Source organism: Gymnodraco acuticeps, unplaced genomic scaffold (assembly GCF_902827175.1).
Source record: "Gymnodraco acuticeps unplaced genomic scaffold, fGymAcu1.1, whole genome shotgun sequence".
Classification (NCBI taxonomy): domain Eukaryota; kingdom Metazoa; phylum Chordata; class Actinopteri; order Perciformes; family Bathydraconidae; genus Gymnodraco; species Gymnodraco acuticeps.
In genome coordinates, this window is record NW_022989778.1 from 491,759 (window position 1) to 512,546 (window position 20,788).

At 41.5% G+C, this 20,788-nt stretch overlaps 1 protein-coding gene across 5 annotated transcripts in view; it reads left to right on the forward strand.

Moving 5' to 3' along the window:
* The first annotated feature begins 1,361 nt into the window (after nucleotides 1–1,361).
* si:dkey-174m14.3 (uncharacterized protein LOC563117 homolog) overlaps nucleotides 1,362–20,788 on the forward strand; it is a 28,181-nt gene continuing 8,754 nt past the window's right edge. Inside the window, exons 1-5 of one of the 5 annotated variants that reach the window (XM_034220432.1) lie at nucleotides 1,373–1,390; nucleotides 1,548–1,792; nucleotides 12,191–12,395; nucleotides 14,691–14,852; nucleotides 17,349–17,415. In XM_034220432.1, the coding sequence (XP_034076323.1) occupies nucleotides 12,298–12,395; nucleotides 14,691–14,852; nucleotides 17,349–17,415 (327 nt within the window). In that variant the 5' untranslated portion in view covers nucleotides 1,373–1,390; nucleotides 1,548–1,792; nucleotides 12,191–12,297. Of the gene's footprint in view, nucleotides 1,391–1,529; nucleotides 1,793–8,031; nucleotides 9,940–12,190; nucleotides 12,396–14,690; nucleotides 14,853–17,348; nucleotides 17,416–20,788 lie in introns of those variants that run through there. The other 4 variants (XM_034220433.1, XM_034220431.1, XM_034220435.1 and 1 more) reach the window with 4 other exon arrangements.

Here is a 20,788-nt window from a genome sequence, read left to right on the forward strand (position 1 = left end):
AAAGTGAGTGTATTTGCAGCAGCATGACAGTTATCTCTGCTGTAGATGATGATCCATCTGGCTATCCTCCTCTTGTTTCAAAATGTATTATTCCAGTCTCTAAAAAAGCATAAACCGGCATTATGACTATGTTTTTGCATTCCCAGGACAATCTGTAAACATGCGACTGTACTGTTCACAGGCGAGTTTTAATTTGCGGTCTGTCGGTGTTTCCCCTGGAACCCAAAACACTCTTGACAGATCTCTGAAAGTGGCTCCGCTGCCATTTAATAATAAAGCAGAAGATCACATTGCCTTAATTTATTGTCTGATTAAAATTCATCCTTTGCCGTCACCTTAGCAACTGCTTGAAAAAAAAGGTGGGTGGTGTGGGCGCTGAGAGAGGCAGGCATGTGAGCCTGTTGGTGTTCATCTTTCAATGTAGTGTGCTAGTGTGTGCGCAAAGTTTCTCACACAAGTCCTTGCACTTGTGTGAGCGCAGAAACAAAACATTCTTCACAGGCACACGACCTTCAGCTGTGCACTCGCTAAGGATGCAAACTCCAATCGTTCAGTATCCTTCCCCCCGGCTTAGAGGCATGTATTACTTGGTATTCTGTCTCCATTATGTTTCACGCACCCTGGAGACGTAATATTGTCTTTGCAACGATTGTTCCCTCCATTAATAAAACTAGTGGACGTTAATCCTGCTCCCCAGTATTCCTTGATAACACGGCAGCATGTGATCGGGCCTGCACCCTAAATCTGAATGAGGATGAGAATACTGTGATTCATAATTCATCACCTTCAGAAAGAGGGCCCGCAGCCGCCGACTTGTAACATGCTTTCTCCCTAACGGTGTGGGACTGGAGATGTAAGATTCAACAGATTGGACCACCTGTTTCCCCTCACCTCCCCCCTTCTCTGCCTCCTATCTCCATCTCTTTCCACACCCCCTCCTCTTCATCTCTTTCTCTCCGATTCAGCTCCTAGATAAAGATATTGAGTTGCTGCCAGCATCCCTCGTGGGGGGGCTTGCTATGTATCTGCAGTCTGGCTGCAATGGAGGTTTCCGCTCTCCCTGCACACACTCCCTCCTCGCCTTCTTTCCCCTCTCTTTTATCACTCTCACACTTTAGCTATGATATGATTGTTCTCCTCGACTAAGCGCAGATGTAGACAGCCTGATGAGGGTTTTCTCACGAGCGTGGAGGGAGCGGAGCGAATGAGGGAGGAGGGAAGAGATAGAGGGGGGGGGAACATAAACAAAAACATGAGAGCGCGCCTGCTGAATATGTATGTTTTGTTTCTGTTTGTGCTGCAGCGATGCTCTACTTAGCAGTCATGGGTCCCCTCCACTAACATGCTGTCATTTCCTTTAGGTACCTGATGAAGAGATGAATATCATCAGGTAAGCTTTCCCCCCTTTTTCTCTCTCTCTCTCTCTCTCTCTCTCTCTCTCTGCACATATTTTTCAGCTCTCCATCATCACGCCCCCGCGTTCTCCCAGTCTTCTTCCTTTAAGCTCCTTCCCTCCCACTCTTCCTTTTCTTTCCACTCTTGCACAGTCCCTCTCCCTCTCTGTCTTCCCTCCTGCCTGCTGTTGGAGTGGCGTTGTGGTGTCGGAGGTGGCAGCAGCGGCGGCGGCAGTGTTGGTGGGATGCTGTGCATGTGCTGGGGGCTTCTCTAAACTGTAAAGGGGGAGCTGCGTTCGCATTTAAAAAGGGGGTTTTCTCCATTTCCCCGGCGAGAGGCTCAGGCGGCAGGATTTGTATCTCTCAGTCTTCGGGATGAGGCTCTGCGTGAGCGGCAGGTACTGCTTCAACGTTTGCATCTCTGATATGGATTACAAAGCTGGTTGTGTGTGAACGTGTGTGCTCATCTGTATGTGCTGTGGCTGCACTCACAGTATCACTTTGTGCTCTCTGTGTATTGATGCTGCTTTTATGAGAGTTTGTCAAAGATAAAAGGGTGCTAGGTTGTACTGTACGCAGGGAATCTCTTGGCTTAAACAATTCACTGCAGCCTATATGTGGCGTTTCTGTAAAATATTGTTCTCTAATGAATCATTCAGGTTTTTTTTAATTAGTCTTGGATGTGTTATAAAAATGTCCATCGTTGACTCTTAAACATCTGCTTCTGCGTGATTTCAGACAATCACCTGTCGGAATGCACCCATGGCACTGATTAATGACTCTGCATGGCAGCGCTGCTTCTCCCTGAGCAGCTAAACCGTAGAAGCTCTAATCAAGGATTTTCTATGTATTTAGATTAACCTGACAGTCCTAATCATTCACACAACACAAAGCCTAGGTAATAACTGAACTGATGCCTTCACATGCAGGCGTAAACAGGTTTTAATGAGTTCATTACAAAATTACAAGTGCTCACCCACTTTTCTGATTAAAGTCGCATTAGGCAGGAATTGAAGCAAACAAGATGCAGGAGAGAATCCTTTTCTTCTTTTTGTGGTTTATTTGCTTCTCTCCTTCTCACCTCACAGTCCTAGACACGTTTGAATTGATATTATCACTAATGAACCGTTATTAATCCGGGCACAGCTGCAAATACATCCCGAGCTTTCCCCTTTGTGTTCGATTACTGATGGTGTTATTACGATTTCAGGCAGATTACAGTATGAAAGCCGTTTCACCAGAGGGTGAGGGGATAATTAATATGACGGGGTGTTTCTCCAATATCAGGCGTCAGTTGTCCTCACCTCCGTGTCACAGCTTTAATTGAATTAAAGCCGCTTTCCCGAGATAAGGAGGGGTACTCCCGTGACTTTTCTCCTGCTTTGTGCTGAATAGGAAACAAGGTGGCCTCTGAAGACGCTGTGAGGAGGTTAAACAGGAAGCTGGATCTACCTGAGAGTCTGACCTTACATATTCATCCCAGCCGCCCCCACATCTCATCTCCGAGATGCCTCCCAGTCAGCGTGATGAAATGTCCTGAAATCTCTTGCTCTCTCTTGCTCTTTCTCTCTTTCCCTTTCGCAATTTCGGTCCCTCTCTCGGTCGAGCTCCTCCGTCGGGCTCTCTGTGGAGCAGATGGAGATGTAAATGTTTCACAGCACAGCAGGGAGCTCCAGAGCGGGGGAGAGACCTCGCTTGGATAAACAGCTTTTACGTTTTTTTTAAGTGTTTTTTAAAAAGTGTTTGAACATTTGATATCAAAGCAAATATAAAAAAATATATATATATAGCAATATTCTGCCGAAGTTCTGTATTTAAAAAAGATTGACACCAATTGAAAAGAAAAGTGACAGCCGCTCTGCCAGAATGATTGACAGGACCCAAATTGAATGGTGCTTTTCGAAAGAGTGATGAGAAAATAACCGCCTCGGGTGGCAAGAAAAGAAGTTTCTAAAGTCTTGGGATCTTCAATGAGATTCAGTCATTTTAGTCAGTTTATGGTTTAAACTACAAGCATAAGAAAGAAGTGAAATATCAGTGTATTAAATAGGCCTATCAGCAGCATTTAAGACAAAGCACTGTATTAAAGGGAGCTTTACAGTTTTGCATTTTGCTAGGAGATCTTTATGGATGTTCGAATGATTAAATAACGCCACAGTCACTAAGATCCTTTAAAGGTTGGGTAGGTACGTTTGAGAAACCAGCTCGAGTGCGCTAGAACTTGAAAATACACAACCGGAAAAAATCTGCCACTTCCTCACAGAGCCCCTCCTCCAACACACACGAACGCGCACATGACCAATGAGGGCACGAGATAAGTTTGTGCACAGATGGAAGGCTGACAGGCAGGTAGGCCATCCAGTTACTTTAGCCGGGCCGGCTCAGATGATTGGTCGTGCTTTTTACAGTACCACGGCTTCCACAGATGACATTTTTTAATGGATTTTTTGTCAAAGCACTTAAGATATTCATTGCTATCGGGATGTTAAGAGCATTCCATGGAATATAACAAAGTGTATCTCGAGCCGGTTTCTCAATCTTACATATCCCACCTTTAAGTAGCTGTTCTGTTTCATCATATCACATGACCTTTATCAGCAGACGGAGTTAGTCCATTACGGTACTTTGAAGTTGAGTTTAAAATATATTCTCTACCTTGGGAATAGTTGTTACAGTATTTAATTATTATTTTTGATGAGTTAACAAGTGACAGATGGGCGGCAGATTAAATGTAAAACCAACATGAAGTGGTAGGCCTCCACACAAGCCTGAACAGAAGCATCTGCATTTTTTGTTTCTCCGTTCATTTTTAGAAATGTTGTTTATTTATGCTTATTTTCTTGTTGAGTTAGAGGAGACGATCAATGGCACTCGCACGTCTGTCCATTGATTTAGAATCTACAGCCTTAGATTAGTTTAGCCTAAAGCTTAAACACAGCTAGCCTGCCTGTAATGAAATCTGCGTATCAGCACCTCCAAAGCTCACTAATGAACATGTTTCATCTGTATAAGAATCAACACTCTGCGGTGAATTTTGTCCATTGTCATTATTATTTTTAAAGACGTTTATTTTTAAAACAGTTTGATCAATAAATTGTCAGAAAATTGTGACATATTTTAATTTCCAGCTTCATAAAGTCCAAAGTTAAGTCCTGTATGTCTGTCCAAATCCCAAAGTTTAATATGATATAAAATGATATTAAAGCTGAAAATTGACATAATTTGAGAGGTTATAAAACGGCATTATTTGCATTAAAAAATCACTTAAGTTGATCGTTTATCGCTTTTTCTCCTGTTTGATTATTGGTTGACTGATCATTGCAGTGGAGACTTCAGGAAGTAAAGTGGCAACACATTTTACACTTTGGCTTTTGCACAGATCAAACAAACAAGATGGGTGTTGGTGCTGGCAGGCAGATTTGGTTTCCCTAGGACAGAGCGAAGCTTTCTGTTTCCACTCTTTATACTAACAAAAGATAGCGTGCTGCTAGGTGTAGCTTCATATTCAATTGACACTTAAACTGTAAAACTATTCATTTGATTTAAATGTAAGAGCCTTGTCTTTACCACTTCTCATGCAAAGGTACATAACCACTTGCTGATAAACCTGATAAACCACATATTTCAAACACTTTAGTCAATATATCATGCCAGATGGATTGGGCATCCATTGAATCACTTTTATTAGAGATGAAGTGGTGATACAGAAGAGCAATATCAGACATTTGTATGTTTGAAAGTGGTGTGGGAGAGCGGCTGGTCTGAAGAGGCTAGAGGTGGGTTTTGATCTGCTTAAGTGGACAGTGTTGGTCTAATCCTCCGCCCTCTGTGGTCTGAGCGACCGGCCTCTCTCTCCCACTCTGTGTCTGGCTCTCTCTCTCTGCTGGAGCCCTGACAGCTCCCCACGGGGTTATTTAAGTGCATCTTATTATCTAAACCCCATTATTCCCGCTCCCCTTTGCCCTCTTCAGCACCAGTGGTTAGACCTTACAGGTCAGATGTATTCCTCATGACGATGATCAGTTAATGGCCGAGTGGCTTCGCTGCACAAACAGCTGCCATAACTCGAGTTTTTGAATTAAGCATTTACATCGTAATCTACAGTATGTGTTGACTCAGCACATTTCTGATGTAAGAGAACTTGGCAGTAATTTAATGAAAATTAAATGAGACTTTTGCTGAACAGCAGCCACCGCTGATAGAGTTGGACTTGTGGTAAATACTAAACTCAAAGTAGTACAAGTGGAGAAGAGTTTTTAAAGTCATGCAGTGAAGTGTGTGTTGGATGCATATACATATATTATTGATCTTGTGGGAAGCTGTATAAATAACATGGCCCTGCATGTGTTATATCGCCCCATTTTGATTCCCAACACGTCACATATAGACTTACTTTAAATCATGTAGCGGATGTTGACAATTCAAACCAAACTATACGCCAGTTTAGGCAACATAACAACTTGGTTGTGTTCAGTAAACGATTGTGGATTTGGTTCACAAAAGTATGCTTATCATAGTAAGTAGTAAATGTAAATAGATCATCGGTTAACTTTTGATTTGACATGGGACACAAACTCGAGTCCCCTTGGTGAAAGTCATGTTTGTTTCACTCATCCGTTCACTCTCTGTAGTCTGTACTTTTTCGCAGTTTCTTCTATGCCCTTCCCCACCTGATTTCCAAAGTTGTTTGCTCTTAGCATTTGATATTGCAACGCCATGAAAAGACAAACAAAAAGCTTACAAATGTGTAGATAACACACATAACTGCTTTTTGTTGCCTTGATCATCAAATACTATTCAGTCATATCAAGCTGAATGGTCAAAGTTTTCCAATATATGCACTGTAGGCTAATTGTCACACCGCACCAAAGAAGGCTGTCGCGGCAAACCCCCCAGTGTGTTGTGCTTTAGTCAATGTTTCAGAAGTGCCAAAAGGAAAATATAGAAGCCCTTCCAAACACTTGTTTGTATGTAACAGCAGAGAGCATACTGTACTTTGAGGGACTGTTAACCTATACTTTTTAGTTCAATCGATTTTATTAAGTTCTATTAAATACAGAGCTACTGCCAATAGATACTAAGCTTGAAAAATAACTGTTACTTATGACACACATTACATTATCATTAACATGTTATCTCTTGCTCGATTAGATAAAGATTGCTAGATATGAAGAGCAGAATAAAAACAAATAGCATACATATCACCCCCGTAAATCTGTGTGATGTTTTAAACAAACACCATATAACATGTTAATTAGAGACATGTAGAGTTCCTCCTAAGGTTTTTTTGTATTACCTTCCAGCCTTTGTGCTGAGATAAGCTCACAAGCTGCTTAGTGTAGCCTCATAGTAATAATAGATAAGAGAGTGGTAATGATTTCTCATCAAACTCAGCAAATGAAGGTATTCCCCAACATGTTCTACTTCCCCTCCAAACCCTTCATTTTCACCAAACAGAAACGTTTTCATAAAATCACCGTGAGTTCAGAATGAGGAGCGTCAAACTCTGAGGGGGGTTAAAACAAAATAAAAAACATAAGTTCAAGTTTTCTTCTGATTTCATTTCCCTGTTTGCATGCAATGATCCCATACTGGAGGTCACAGATTAGACGTCTTTCTTGATATGGCATTATGCTGGAAAGCTGTTATAGTGCTTTCTATATTTTCTAAGTATAGTCTTTTTGTTTTTGTTAAAGGAAAAACTATACATTCATGCATCTCTGAGTTGAAGCTTTTTAGGCTGCCTCTGGAGAGTAATGGATGGACCTTTAAGTACATCTAGCCAATTTCCTCTTGTACACATATAGCGATATGTGTACAAGAGGAAATGCTTATCGACACATATACACACACACGCGCGCACGCACACACACGCACGGAAACACAGGGCAGTACACTGCAGGCTCCCAGATTTGCAGAGGTGGTTCCTTTGTTGTGTCTAATCACTACCTGTCCATTCCAGCTCCACTTGTAAACAATATGTTGTGATGGTGGGCGTGTGTTGTGTATCTGTGTGCGTAGTTGTGTGTGTGTGTTCTATTTTTAATGAGCTAAACCTTTTTGAAGACTTCTTGTGCTTCTTCGTCCCATCTCATTTTTGTATTATTGTGGATGAAAAGAAAGCAAACGCTAGCCTTTTTTCTGCAAATGCCACAACATTTAGTTACTGAGAAAATCATTGTACAGCCAATAAGTCAGAAACCCCCCAAAAAAACGATGGTATTGAATAAACAGAGTTGACAGAATTGGAGTTTCTTTATAATTTACTTTATGCGGAAATGTAAATGCTAAAGCAATTCAGACCCACTGGTTTGGAACACACAGTAATCTTCAGGAAACCTCAATCTTTTGAGTTTCAAATTGAGTGAGAGGTTACGCACGAAGTTTCAGAGGAAGTGTTTTCTGGGTCGGAAGAAAGAGCAGGTCTCAGTGGCTTTGTTAGGACAGCTCTCAGCAGGATTTACTGGCACCATAACACCATTTTCTCGTCCAAAGGCAGACGCTGTTTTTTGTAGAACAGAATGTGCTCGTGTGTGTGTGTGTGTGTGTGTGTGTGTGTGTGTGTGTGTGTGTGTGTGTGTGTGTGTGTGTGTGTGTGTGTGTGTGTGTGTGTGTGTGTGTGTGTGTGTGTGTGTGTGTGTGTGTGTGTGTGTGTGTGTGTGTGTGTGTGTGTGTGTGTGTGTGTGTGTGTGTGTGTGAAGGCTCTATACAGCTTGGGGGTTTTCTTGCCTCTTCTCTACTCCAAACTTCTATTTATTACAAATTGAATAATTTATGAGAACACTTTCGAAGTTTTGGTGACAGCATGTCAAGTCATTTTGTAAATATGTTATTCCTGTTGTCATACAAGCTCAAGATTTTGGTTTTTCTTTGAATGTTAAAGTGTCAATCCTAGAAGATTAAGTCTTCACTTTGAGATTTATGACAGAGATAGACTAGCTCTATAACCCAGTTTCCAATCTTCATGCTAAGCTAAGCTAATCAGCTGCCGCATGTTGCTTCATATTTACTGTACAGACAAGAGACTGGTGTCAATAATCTCATTGAACTCTCGTCAAAAAGGTGTTTTGTTTGAAACTCATACAAAAACTGTCGGTCTCGGATGGTACACTCTTGGTAGCTTTAGCAAAACCTCTGTACATGTTTAATGCAGTGCCATTATAAGTCGTAATTACAACTCTGTTCTTGGTGTTGGACTCAATTAGGGCTAGGCAATATATCGATTTAATTTATGATGTAAGACTGGATAATGTCTGACATTTTGGGTATCGTTATATCGAGTAAGTGTCGGTGCATTACATTAAAATCATTACATTTTCTGAGACCACCAGACTATTATTTCCCTTTACCTGCTTAGTTATTATATCCACATAACTAATGATTATTTATCAAAATGTGCACTGTGTAAATACTTCATGAAAGCACCAATGGCCAACCCTTCGATATTGTTGCAACATCAATATCGAGGTTTTTTTGTGACATTTGGTTCCCTCATACTACCAGCACTTGACTCAATTTTCCCTCTGTGTTGTCTTTTTGGATTTCAGAAGAATAACAAACCTGTGTACAGTATATCTTTGTGTTTGTATTCGGAGCTCAGCTTGCCTCCGTAACCTCTCCCGCTCATCCTGCCATCCTCTCTGGATGTTTGCCGCGATTACTCTCTCCCCTGTGTCGAGTGCCATCAGCATCACATGAAATCCTTTCAGCGGGTCATTATGCCGCGATGCTGCTAATGATGTTGGTAGTTGGTGTGTTACTTAGTTTTGCAGCTCCTGAGTTAATCAATACTGCACAGAGAAGCATCTAAACCCACACACTGACAGAATAGCACTCTAGACTGTTGATTTCTTTCTATGGGGTGGTTGAGTCATACTGTACATGTCGTTTGGCTGCTGCAGGTTTGCTACCTTGTTAATCTGAAGGCATTCAAGGCAGAACGAGCGTCTTCTTCTTCTGCTGCTGCGGGATGAGTCAGCCGCTCGGGTCCCCCCGCTGTAATGCTGAGGTCTGGGCCTCATATAAGGGCTTTTCCTGAGAGCTTATCTATCTGCAACGTAGATGATATCAGCGAGGCAGAAAGGGAGAAACAGAAAAAAGAAGATGAAGGAGAAATGATGATCTTAAGTGGAGGCTTCACACCCAATCTGTTTCCTTTTCCTCTCTAATTCAGTGATGACTTCTCTCCGTTTCTCGTATTTGGCTAAATTGCAACTACTCTCCCCCCTAAAAGAGGCTTCCTGCTTTTCCCCTCATCTTCATTCAACAACTTGAATGTCCTCCTCCTACTACCTCCCCTTCCTCTTCTTTTCAATGCTCTCAAATGTCAGCATGGCACGAGTGGGTGGCAGGCAGTGGCATCTGAACGAGCCCCGTCTCTGGTTTTGCTGCAGTGTGAGGCTCTGGCTGAAGGAAGAAGAAGCAGGGAGTGAATGAGCGAGGCAGTGAGAGTAGTTGTGCGTTGGCGGGTCGACAGCGGACACCTGACGTGGCCCGAGATGTGTCGCTAGCAGCTGTCCTTTTTTGGACTTTTCTCGTAGAGGAGGTTGGTTTATTTAATTCCTTGAAATTAGGGGATTGAATGGGCACAGCTGATGCCGCAGCACACACACAAACACACACACACACACACACACAAAAACATGCGCAGGTACACACTCACCAAAGCCACATGCACAAAAACAAATTCACACCCACAACATCTTTCACACACAAACACACACACACACACACACACACACACACACACACACACATCCAGAGCTATGACTCAGAGGGGAGCAGCTGGAGTGAAGGCTCCAGTGGCGGCGGTGAGCTGTCACCATCTGGAGGAGGATATTTCTCTCTGCCTCCTCAGCCAGCAGAATAAATCACCTCGCAAACAACTGTGTGTCAGCAGATCAACATGTGTCTCTGCTGTATGTGTGCCATCCGGTTTCCACTCATGCGCATGTTCAGTATATATCAACGTACCCAGTGGTGTGAAGTAACTAAGTAGAGTTTTTAAGTACTGTGCTGTTTTCCTACTTTGTACTTCTACCCCACTACAATTCAGAGGTATGTTGTGTACTTTAACTCCACTACATTCGTTTTATACCCTTAAGTTAGTTTGCAGAATTGATTAATGATGTAAAATATAAACACAATAAGACTTTAGATACACCTGAAGTAAATTTGCAAGCTACCTTACAGGATACAAACTAATATGTGCTGCACCTTTACCAGCTTTGATAACGCTTTAACGCATCAATATTTATAATCAAAACATATAATTCATATTATTCAGAATTGGGCTGATCTGCATAATGAGAACTTTTACTTTTGGTACTTTAAGTATATTTTGATGGCAATATTTTTCTACTTTTGCTCGAGTACCATTTTGATTGCAGGACTTTGACCTAAAACAGAGTATTTCTACACTCTGGTACTTCGATCTGAATACTTTTCCCGCCTTTGAACGTACCGAATGTGACGCTCTCCTCGGTTACTGCAGTCACAGAGTTTCCTTTCCGGGTGGACAGTCCGTGCTCGGATCAGAGCCGCCTTGATCAAGCTTTGACGGGCCGTCTCATCTAATAACGCGCTCTATTTGTCTGCAGGCTGACAGCCGCACCTGTGCTGTGGACGCCATCGAGACACACAAGTTTGATGGGAATATAGATATATTTGGAGAAGAGGCTTCGGTGCATTGGCCTTGTCAAACTCTTTTCATTCTGGGTGGATGTGTCAGTTCATGTCCTCTGTGTTGTCAAAGAGTTTGAAAAGGGTCAGAGGGATGTTTGTCTTTACTGATAAGTCTGATATCTGCGTGTCACAAAGGCCTTTCGTCAACCACCAGTGATATGAAGCAGCTAGTGTCCTGGAAGAACACGCACACAGGCATAAAACCTAAAAAATACATTTCCTTTTCTTGTAAGGACCCTGAAAACATTTCTCTGTCAGCTTTACATGTTTTCTATTTCAATTCTACATTAAAGCAAAAACAATCTAAATTTAGACCAGTTTTAGTCATTTCTGTTTTCCTCTGTGTTCTTTTCATTGATTTAAAGTGGGCATGGTGCAGATGAAAAGTGACTGTGTGCACCGATCAAAATGTGTTATGGGGTTGTTAATCATAATGCCAGATCATTGTCTTTGTTTAATACCTGCTAATGATTTTTTTCTTCTGAACCTTATCTTTGATCGTAGCTTATTTAGTCATGTTGGTCTAGAGAAATACTTCTAACTTGAAATGGCTTGACACAGATGTTTCAAAAGCTTCAATACAAGCCATTTTCCCAAAATGTGTAACACATAGATTGGAAAAACAGAGATTTAAGTCAAAAGTACATTGTAGTATTTCATTGAACCAACATGAATTCTACAAAGGTGTGATTTGTGGCCTTTCCCTCGGTACATTTGTCCTCATATTATTTTTGAACTTTCTTGCAAAGCAGAAAGAAGCCCTTGCTCTTTAAGACTGAAGGACCAATACCCAAACTTGACATTTACCACTGATGTCTTGGTTTCTTTCATTTTCACTCCCACTGAATGTTCACAAGAAACAGCGCATTGTGACACATAAAAAACACTAACATTTGCCCAAAACGTACATCACCAAGGGAGGGGGTTTAACCTTTGAGAGCTTTAAAATAGTGCAGAGTGTAATGCTGTTTCAGCTTTTCTTTTCTTGCCAAGGACTAAACTGTGGGTAATTTCGCCATCAAATGACTATCAATGCAAAATGTTGTCCTTCAAACAGGCTCCATGGTTGAACCGTAGTTACTAATAGTTTGTGTGTTTGCTTTGTTTGGCAGGGTCAACACAGGTAGAGCACTCAGTAACTCCGCAGGCTGCACTTAGCTGGTCTCCTTTGGGAAAGTAACACACACGGCAGCTCCCTGTGGTCAACCCCTATAAACACATGAGAGGGAAGGAACACAGAGAAACCATGAAAAAGATATACATTGGCAAAACCGCCTTAAAAGTCCCCCGAAATGGCGGCAAACATCCAAAAAAGAGGTAAGAGAGAAACTCTCAGACGCCATCTCTCCATCCGTCCTCATTTTGTATCTGTTTGTCCGTCCATCCGCCCACGGGGTGTCTCCTCTCGCCACCCAGTGGTGCGAACGCAGCCTCATCCCGCCTCTCCAACCCAGGAGTCATGCTGTCTCGTCATCTCATCTCACCGGAGTGAAAGCACTCATTATGTCTGACTCACAGGAGGTCACTAATGGGGGATTTTTTTTTTCATATCCCTGGAGCTACTTCACGTAAACTCGTCCTCTATCAGACAACAAACACCTGTATTCCCCTGCCAGCGCCTGCCAATCAAAAAGCTGCAGGAGTGGGGGCTGCTGGGTAATGCAGCACTGAAATGCCCTGCAGTCAGTTGACACACTCATTGAAACACTCAGTAGGCAGGTGTTGTTGTTATACTCACTGACAGCTTTGTGGCGGTCGCATGAAAAAATAAACAATATATTATCATCTCCAATAGACTTCCTTTTTGTCATTTAGCCTTTTATGGTACTGTGTTCAGTCAAGAGTGGAGTTTATGTAAAATAAAACATTAAAGGACAGAATGTACCACAGTTTTCACAGCACAAACCTCAAGTTACATTTATAGTAAGTTTTATTATTATTTGTTTCCATCTCTAGTTGTCATACTGTCACAAAACCTCTTGGGTACATTGGTGCCTTGCCATTAATTGTTCACATCCCTTCTTCTATACCACTATAGCTTAATTTGACTTCAGCCAAGAAGTATTAGTTGCATATACTTAACCATGCCTTTTATAATGGATAATACAACCTCAAAATGATCATGTCAGTCGTTTCTGGAAACAAACAATGGCGTAATTTGTCATATTGATCTGATGACTTGTAGACTCAAATGTTCTGACTCCTGTCACAGAAATGTAAATATCTCATGATATTTCTTTCTCTATTCTAGAGCTACTCTGCCTCTGACAAAAATGGCTTTCTGTCTCACAAATATGTTGCATCTCTACTGTGTTAAGGATTTTTAAAATTGGATTGTCAAGGTGCACATCCATAGAGGTTGAAATGCCTTTAATCACAACACCTACAGTAAAGAGAGAACATTGTGATGTATGTGTTTGGCCTGTGAATCAAATGATATCAGTTATACCCTAATTGTATTATTTTTGTGACAGTCTACAATTCCTTTTCCAGCTGAAGTGCTTCATTAACAAAATAAATACATTTGATTTAGAAATACATTCTGAGAAATAGCTATAAAGGGATAACACACCTGTAGTATTTATCATGCTTCTCAATGAGCTAGAAATGCGATGATACCTCCACTTAGTGACCTGAAAACATTGAAAGAGACCTGTCCCTGATTTTTCCCTCAGTCTTCTTCAGTCCCCACCTTCTGGTTCTATGATCGAGTTGAAAGAGAGAGAAGGAGAGGAAGAGCTGCGTGACGACATCTCCATCCCCTCTCTGCTATCTGTTATCTGGCTGCAGATAGAGTCATTAGCCTCCTTTCTCCATCTGTCCGTCAATACAGGGTCCATTAAGCCCCGCCGTGCACATTCAGATCCATCACGGCAACAGACATTTCCTCTTTTCCCACTCACACTTGCTCTTTTATTAGATTGAAGCCCAGGTAATGCACATACTCTGAAAATAGCCATCATTTTGCTGTCTGGCTGAATTACGTGTGGGGGGTATCGCTGTTCCGTAAATCTGAGACTTCACAGTCTATTCATGTGATGTATTAGAGTTCATTGGCTCATATTTCATCACAGGTTACACCCTCCTTCTTTTCTCTTTGGGACCAATCTCACTGATGATTGGGTTTCTGTGATGTGCTGCAGAGCTTTAATGCCAACAAAAAGAAACCTAATGCTTAAATAACTTAAAAGAAAGAAAGAGAAAGAAGCTCCGTTCCCTTTGCTTATCCCCGCCTGGATCCTTAATGAGAGATCTGTGTTTTGGTCCCATGTTTTTTCCATACAAAGCACTTTCCTACACAACTTTTCAGCTTTTATCACCCTCTCATGATGTTCTCATCACCGCTGCATGGCCACTCAGGGGGCATTCAAAAGATATGTAGACCATATAAGTCAATTTAGATAAGCATACACCCAAGTTACAAGCTTGTTTCCTGCGCCATATGCCCTGAACCAAATCATTATGTGTGTGTGTGTGTGTGTGTGTGTGTGTGTGTGTGTGTGTGTGTGTGTGTGTGTGTGTGTGTGTGTGTGTGTGTGTGTGTGTGTGTGTGTGTGGGTGTGTGTGTGTGTGTGTGTGTGTGTGTGTGTGTGTGTGTGTGTGTGTGTGTAGCTCAATGCTGGAGCAGAAGGAGGACTTGAGGAAGCGGCTGTCGTACACGACACACAAGCTGGAGCTGCTGCAGGGCGAGTTCGACTCCACCCGGCAGTACCTGGAGACGGAGCTGCGGCGGGCCCAGGAGGAGCTGGACAAGTTCACTGATAAACTGCGCAGGTAGGCAGCGTACTGTGCAACACGGTGCTCATAACCACTATACTTTCAATCAACATGTGTTTAATGTCTGAGAAAATGTACTTACTTTACATTTCTCTAAATCAAAGTAGAGAAAAGGGCTTCACACCATACTGCATAGTAAGGATACTGAAAATAAAAAAGGGGGAAGGAGGTAATATTAACGAGTTAAAGTGGTTATTTTTATGGGACAATTAATTGGAAGATGTAATTATTTTCTAAGGGAACTACATAGCTTTGCAAGGTGGATCTTCATCACACCGAAGATTAAAGCTATCACTTCGTACAAATCGCTATGTTGTTTTCCTCTAAATAGGCCTGAGTAAACTCGTAAATGCTTATGATTATACACTGGTTCTTGGCTATAATCAAGAGCATTTCCTTATTGCTAAATCCAATTGCAATTGTGTAATTTGATTAGGTCAGTCACTGCAGGCATTAAAGCGGTGTGGTTCCTTTAGCTAATAAAGAACATTTCTCCAAAACAGTTAATTTGTGACTTTAATCTTTTTGGGAAGAGTTTTTATTTTTCTATAATGTATAGATTAATGATACCTCAGAACATATTAGAAAATACTACTTTCTTATTAAGTACTTTAATCTAGAATTCCCTCTGGATATTGCTTCCCCTGGCTCAGAATGTATTTGTATTTTGTCACCTACAATGAGGTTTTAGGAATCTTTTTCTTTTTATAGTAAAACTAATTTAGACTGCTATTATAAGAGATACCTGAGTATATCAGGGAAAACATGCACACACAGGGGAGACGATGATGAAAATAGCTGAGTCCAACATGTAAAAATAAACAAAAAGCACCCAAAACAATCCAATCCCAAAAAAGGTCCTCTATTAAAAAGTTAAAAGATGAGATGAGACATTCAAGCTTTCTATCCTTTTTTAGTTTTTCACTCTATTTTCGGCTACTAAGTGCTGCGCTAAACTTTCAGTATTTATTTATATATACAGTCTATGGTATTTACCCATGGGTTTGCAAAGTTAGGTAGCCGTGTGTTCTGGTCCAGTGAGCAGCAGCTTTCAGAGTAGAGATGTGGGGGTTTTAAGCAGAGGCCCTTATAGCCTAAATAAAAAAAGACAGTATGTATTCATTCTGTCGAAACATAAAATTCAGAAACCAAGAGACACATTTTGACCTAATTTCCCCAGAAATGAGTACCAAATAATGAAAGTCTTTCTAGGAAACTTCCCTGCAGACTAACAGGAAAGGAGAACTTCACAACAAAACATTAGCAACGTATCTGCTTTTTGAGCCAAGAAAAAATAACTAAGTCTATGAATACCAAGAAGAGGAAGTATTTGTTCTTGGAAATGTGAGTTCTTGTGAATGAAGTAGTTGTCTCATCAGCAATTTGTAAAAGCTCAGGAGTGTATAGTGGCTTCTGCAGATGTCAAGAGCAGATTGTAATCTTCACAATGGTTTAATTGGAGCGGAGCCGAAATACATTGAAGGCAATGTCGTCTACTCTGCACAGAAATTGGCACGACAAAAATAAAATCAATATCACTTACGAAGGATTTATATAATTATGCACTAAGAATGTCACCTTGTGGTAGACCTTAACAGCCCTTCGCTACTAATGACATGTTTTGCTTATTGTTACTTCCCTTAAATGATTGACCTTCACACACTACACATGGTGATTGATTGGTAGATACAAAGTATTATTTAAGCAGAGTCAATCAATGCAGATAGCTTGTGTTTACCTTGATAAACAGTACAGATTAAGATATTTCAATCCATAACAATGCAATTTGTCAGGTCAAATGCAAGAGTGAAGAGTATTGCAGGTCTAAGAGTGATCAACACATTGAGCAGGGTTTTATAATCATGGTCAATAATAAAACTTTATTATTTGTGCTCAAAGCAAAGTAACTTTTCTTAAGCGCTGGGTTGCTGTGAGTCCAGTCTCTCCACCTGATAGGAAGATTAGTGCCCAAACATTGCCTAACATTGCAAACACCAACTACTAAGCCTTTTCCAGAGGAAGGATAACATCAAAACAAGAAAGTGATCAACAGTGAAGTCAACCCCTGGGGGCAATATGTGGCAAGTTCACCTTCAGGCAAACATCTAAACCCGCGTCAGCAATGTTTATTTACTGTCACTGCAGAGGGGAGATAAAAAAGTGTCCGCACCCTTAGATTTATGTTGGGGACCCCTAGATCCACGGGGCATAGGTAGTAGTGAGTGATCCACATTGTTACGTTGCCTTATACAACATTTCTCAGCATCTGGGTCCAAAATAAAAGCCATTAGCTTAATCATCGTATAAGTAGAGTTAGGTCAAGTCAGTGAGATGTGAAAACGACTTACAAGCTGCAAACTGAAACTTAGGTGTGTATCTCTAACTTGTGTCCTACTGAGCCTGCAATACTGCTTATGTTCAGTTTGTAGAAGTCTACTCTACACCGTAATGTAAGCTATTGTCTGGAAGTGAGCATTTATTGTGTCCTTTCAGAATACAAAGCAGCTACTCAGCACTGCAGAGGATCAACCAAGACCTGGAGGAAAAGATCCACAGAAATGTAAGTGTGTGTGTGTGTGTGTGTGTGTGTGTGTGTGTGTGTGTGTGTGTGTGTGTGTGTGTGTGTGTGTGTGTGTGTGTGTGTGTGTGTGTGTGTGTCGTCATGTGTAATGCCATGCTTGAGGACCTGTCGACACAGAAGAAAGAGCTTCTCAGAGGGTTTAGATATGGTGAAGAAAACTCGGAGAGACGATTTGAATATGACTGCCCCGCTGTTGGTACCATTGACGTTAATTACTGCCTATTACAATTGGCTGTCCTCCTTCCAATGGCAGAGTGATAGCAAAGCCATTGTTCCTCAGCGTGCCGCACCTCACTTCATTTGTCAGACGTAGCTTTAGCCGCTGGAAAGATACAATTAACCAGCCTGCCCGAGAACACTGCATGACAATCAGGTGTCGCTGCTGTTGAATGGACAGCTGAATGCGTTTGTTACGGCACGAGATAATAATCATCTCGGCCCTCCTCGTGATTACAGCTCTACAGCAGCGAGCCGAGGGTCAATAAGGAGCCGAGGGTCATCGAGAAGAAAAATTGTCTTTTTAAAAAAAAATACACTCCAACAGTTTTTATTCTCCCGAAGCGTCCAAATCAGCCGTTATTGATTCATCTCACGTACTCCCCCCTCCCAGGTGTGTGAGCGGTGCAGAGTAAGTCTCTCTGTAATTGTAAAGCGTGTTTACCCCAGAGGTGCCACAAACACATCTGACCCCGTGGCCCTGCACAACTATAGAGAATGTAATTACAAGACAGATAAACACAGTGATATACTTTGAGTGCTCACACAGCGTAGGGGGAAGCCTGAAGAGAGAAGACAAAATGTTTGCACACACTGTCCCTTTTTTTTGTATCGCAGCTGTCATATAACCTCTCACATTGACAGGATTTAAACACAGCAAACAATGGATTCACACAAACACCATCATGCATCATAAAGACAAACATTGGTTCTGTCCACATCAGCCAACAAGAGGAGAAAATGTACTCCTGCGTAGCGCTCTGTTTACTGACATCAGGGTTTCTTGGTTACCCATAGTAACCAACAGATTCAGCTACAGTATGTCCTGCTGCCACTTCTCAATGTGTGAAGTTTCTTAGTGTATCTTTAGTGTATCCATCCTGTGTTTATATTTAGAGCATGCATCTCACACACCATCTTATACGGAGATTATATTATATAATCATCTGGTTAGTAACTTTCAGACGCTGTTTTACCAAAACTTCATATTCACAACATGTTACGGTTTATTTGGTGGATTAAAACCTTCTTATGATTGATTGATTGATTGATACATTTATTTCGAACAAGTAAAATAAATAATTACAAAACAAAACAAATGTTGCAGTGCATAGTCATGTAAGAGAAATCAAAACAAAAAATTACATTTACAACAACAACAACAACAACAACAACAGCATTAGCAACATAAACAGTGCCACTAGTGTTCTCTGTGAGTGTTCCCTCACACTAGGGGGGTATACTACGAAGCAGGATTTTCGCTTAGCCGGCTAAATTCAGGGAAAACTCCGGCTTTCCGGTCCTACGAAGCTGGTTCTCTTTTTAGCAGGCTAGATCTCCATGGTAATTTATGCTGTGCGGCTAACCTGGTCGGGACCAGATTAGGTTGCAGGCTAAGAGCTCAACTCAGTGAAAGCACTGCCTGCTGACCAATCAGAGCTCAGTGTGCGGAGTTTCAAGCGATCAAGTCATATTACAGGAGAAAGGAAATACAGAAAAGCTGCCGTCGCAGGAAAGACAGCTGGCAAAAATCACCGACTGCGTGTGAACGTGAACATTAATAGAATATATCACCTCCCATCTTCAGAGCAATCTGACTATTATAACATTAGCGTTAAGAAAGCTTACTTAAATATCTGCCACAACATAAGTAACCGGATCAGAGTAACATTAAGTAGGCTACAGTCCGCGGCATATCACTTAATAATGTATCATATATTTTCTTATCTGAGTCAGCTGAGCCGTATCTGGCCGTGCAACACTCACAGTGTCACATACTGTATGCAGAAGTATTATTTTAAGCAACACATTAAGTTGACGAAACACTCGAGACAAATGTAATTAAAGTCAGATCGTGTTTTAGACGGGGCAGTGATATCATAAACCTGTTAATACGCATTCAAACACTTTTTCTTTTACCAGCTGTATTCACCTTGCAGGTGCAGCTATGTGGCTTTTATCCTGGATAAAGTGTTTAAGTCATGGATGTTTAAAGTTTAACTTCTTCATTTTTGACGAGTATTAAAGTTCACTTTTCATTCAGGAAGTATGACGCTGCGCTGTCAGTACGCTTCTCCATGTTTGTGATTGGTCGAATGCTCCAAATACCACCCCTTTCATGTGAACGCGCATCTAACTAGATAGGAAACGGCTGGCTTGAGCGATCCACTTGATAACCAGCGTCGTAGTACAGTTTAGCGAGAGCGCGTATGTTTTGGATTAGGCCAACCTGCTAACTCACACATATCCAGGTTAGGTTGAACCAGCTTCGTAATATATAGGCCCCTGGTCGGGACCAGGTTAGGTTGCAGGCTAAGAGCTCAACTCAGTGAAAGCACTGCCTGCTGACCAATCAGAGCTCAGTGTGCGGAGTTTAAAGCGATCAAGTCATATTACAGGAGAAAGGAAATACAGAATAGCTGCCGTCGCAGGAAAGACAGCCGGCAAAAATCACCGACTGTGTGAACGTGAACATTAATAGAATATATCACCTCCCATCTTCAGAGCAATCTGACTATTATAACATTAGCGTTAAGAAAGCTTACTTAAATATCTGCCACAACATAAGTAACCGGATCAGAGTAACATTAAGTAGCCTACAGTCCGCGGCATATCACTTCATAATGTATCATATATTTTCTAATCTGAGTCAGCTGAGCCGTATCTGGCCGTGCAACACTCACAGTGTCACATACTGTATGCAGAAGTATTATTTTAAGCCACACATTAAGTTGACGAAACACTAGAGACAAATGTAATTAAAGTCAAATCGTGTTTTAGACGGGGCAGTGATATCATAAACCTGTTAATGTACGCATTCAAACACTTTTTCTTTTGCCAGCTGTATTCACCTTGCTGCGCTGTCAGTGCGCTTCTCCATGTTTGTGATTGGTCGAATGCTCCAAATACCACCCCTTTCATGTGAACGCGCACCTAACTAGATAGGAAACGGCTGGCTTGAGCGATCCACTTGATAACCAGAGTCGTAGTACAGTTTAGCGAGAGCGCGTATGTTTTGGATTAGGCCAACCGGCTAACTCAAACATATCCAGGTTAGGTTGAACCAGCTTCGTAGTATAGGCCCCCGATGTGGCACTGTTTATGTTGCTAATGCTGTTGTTGTTGTTGTTGTAAA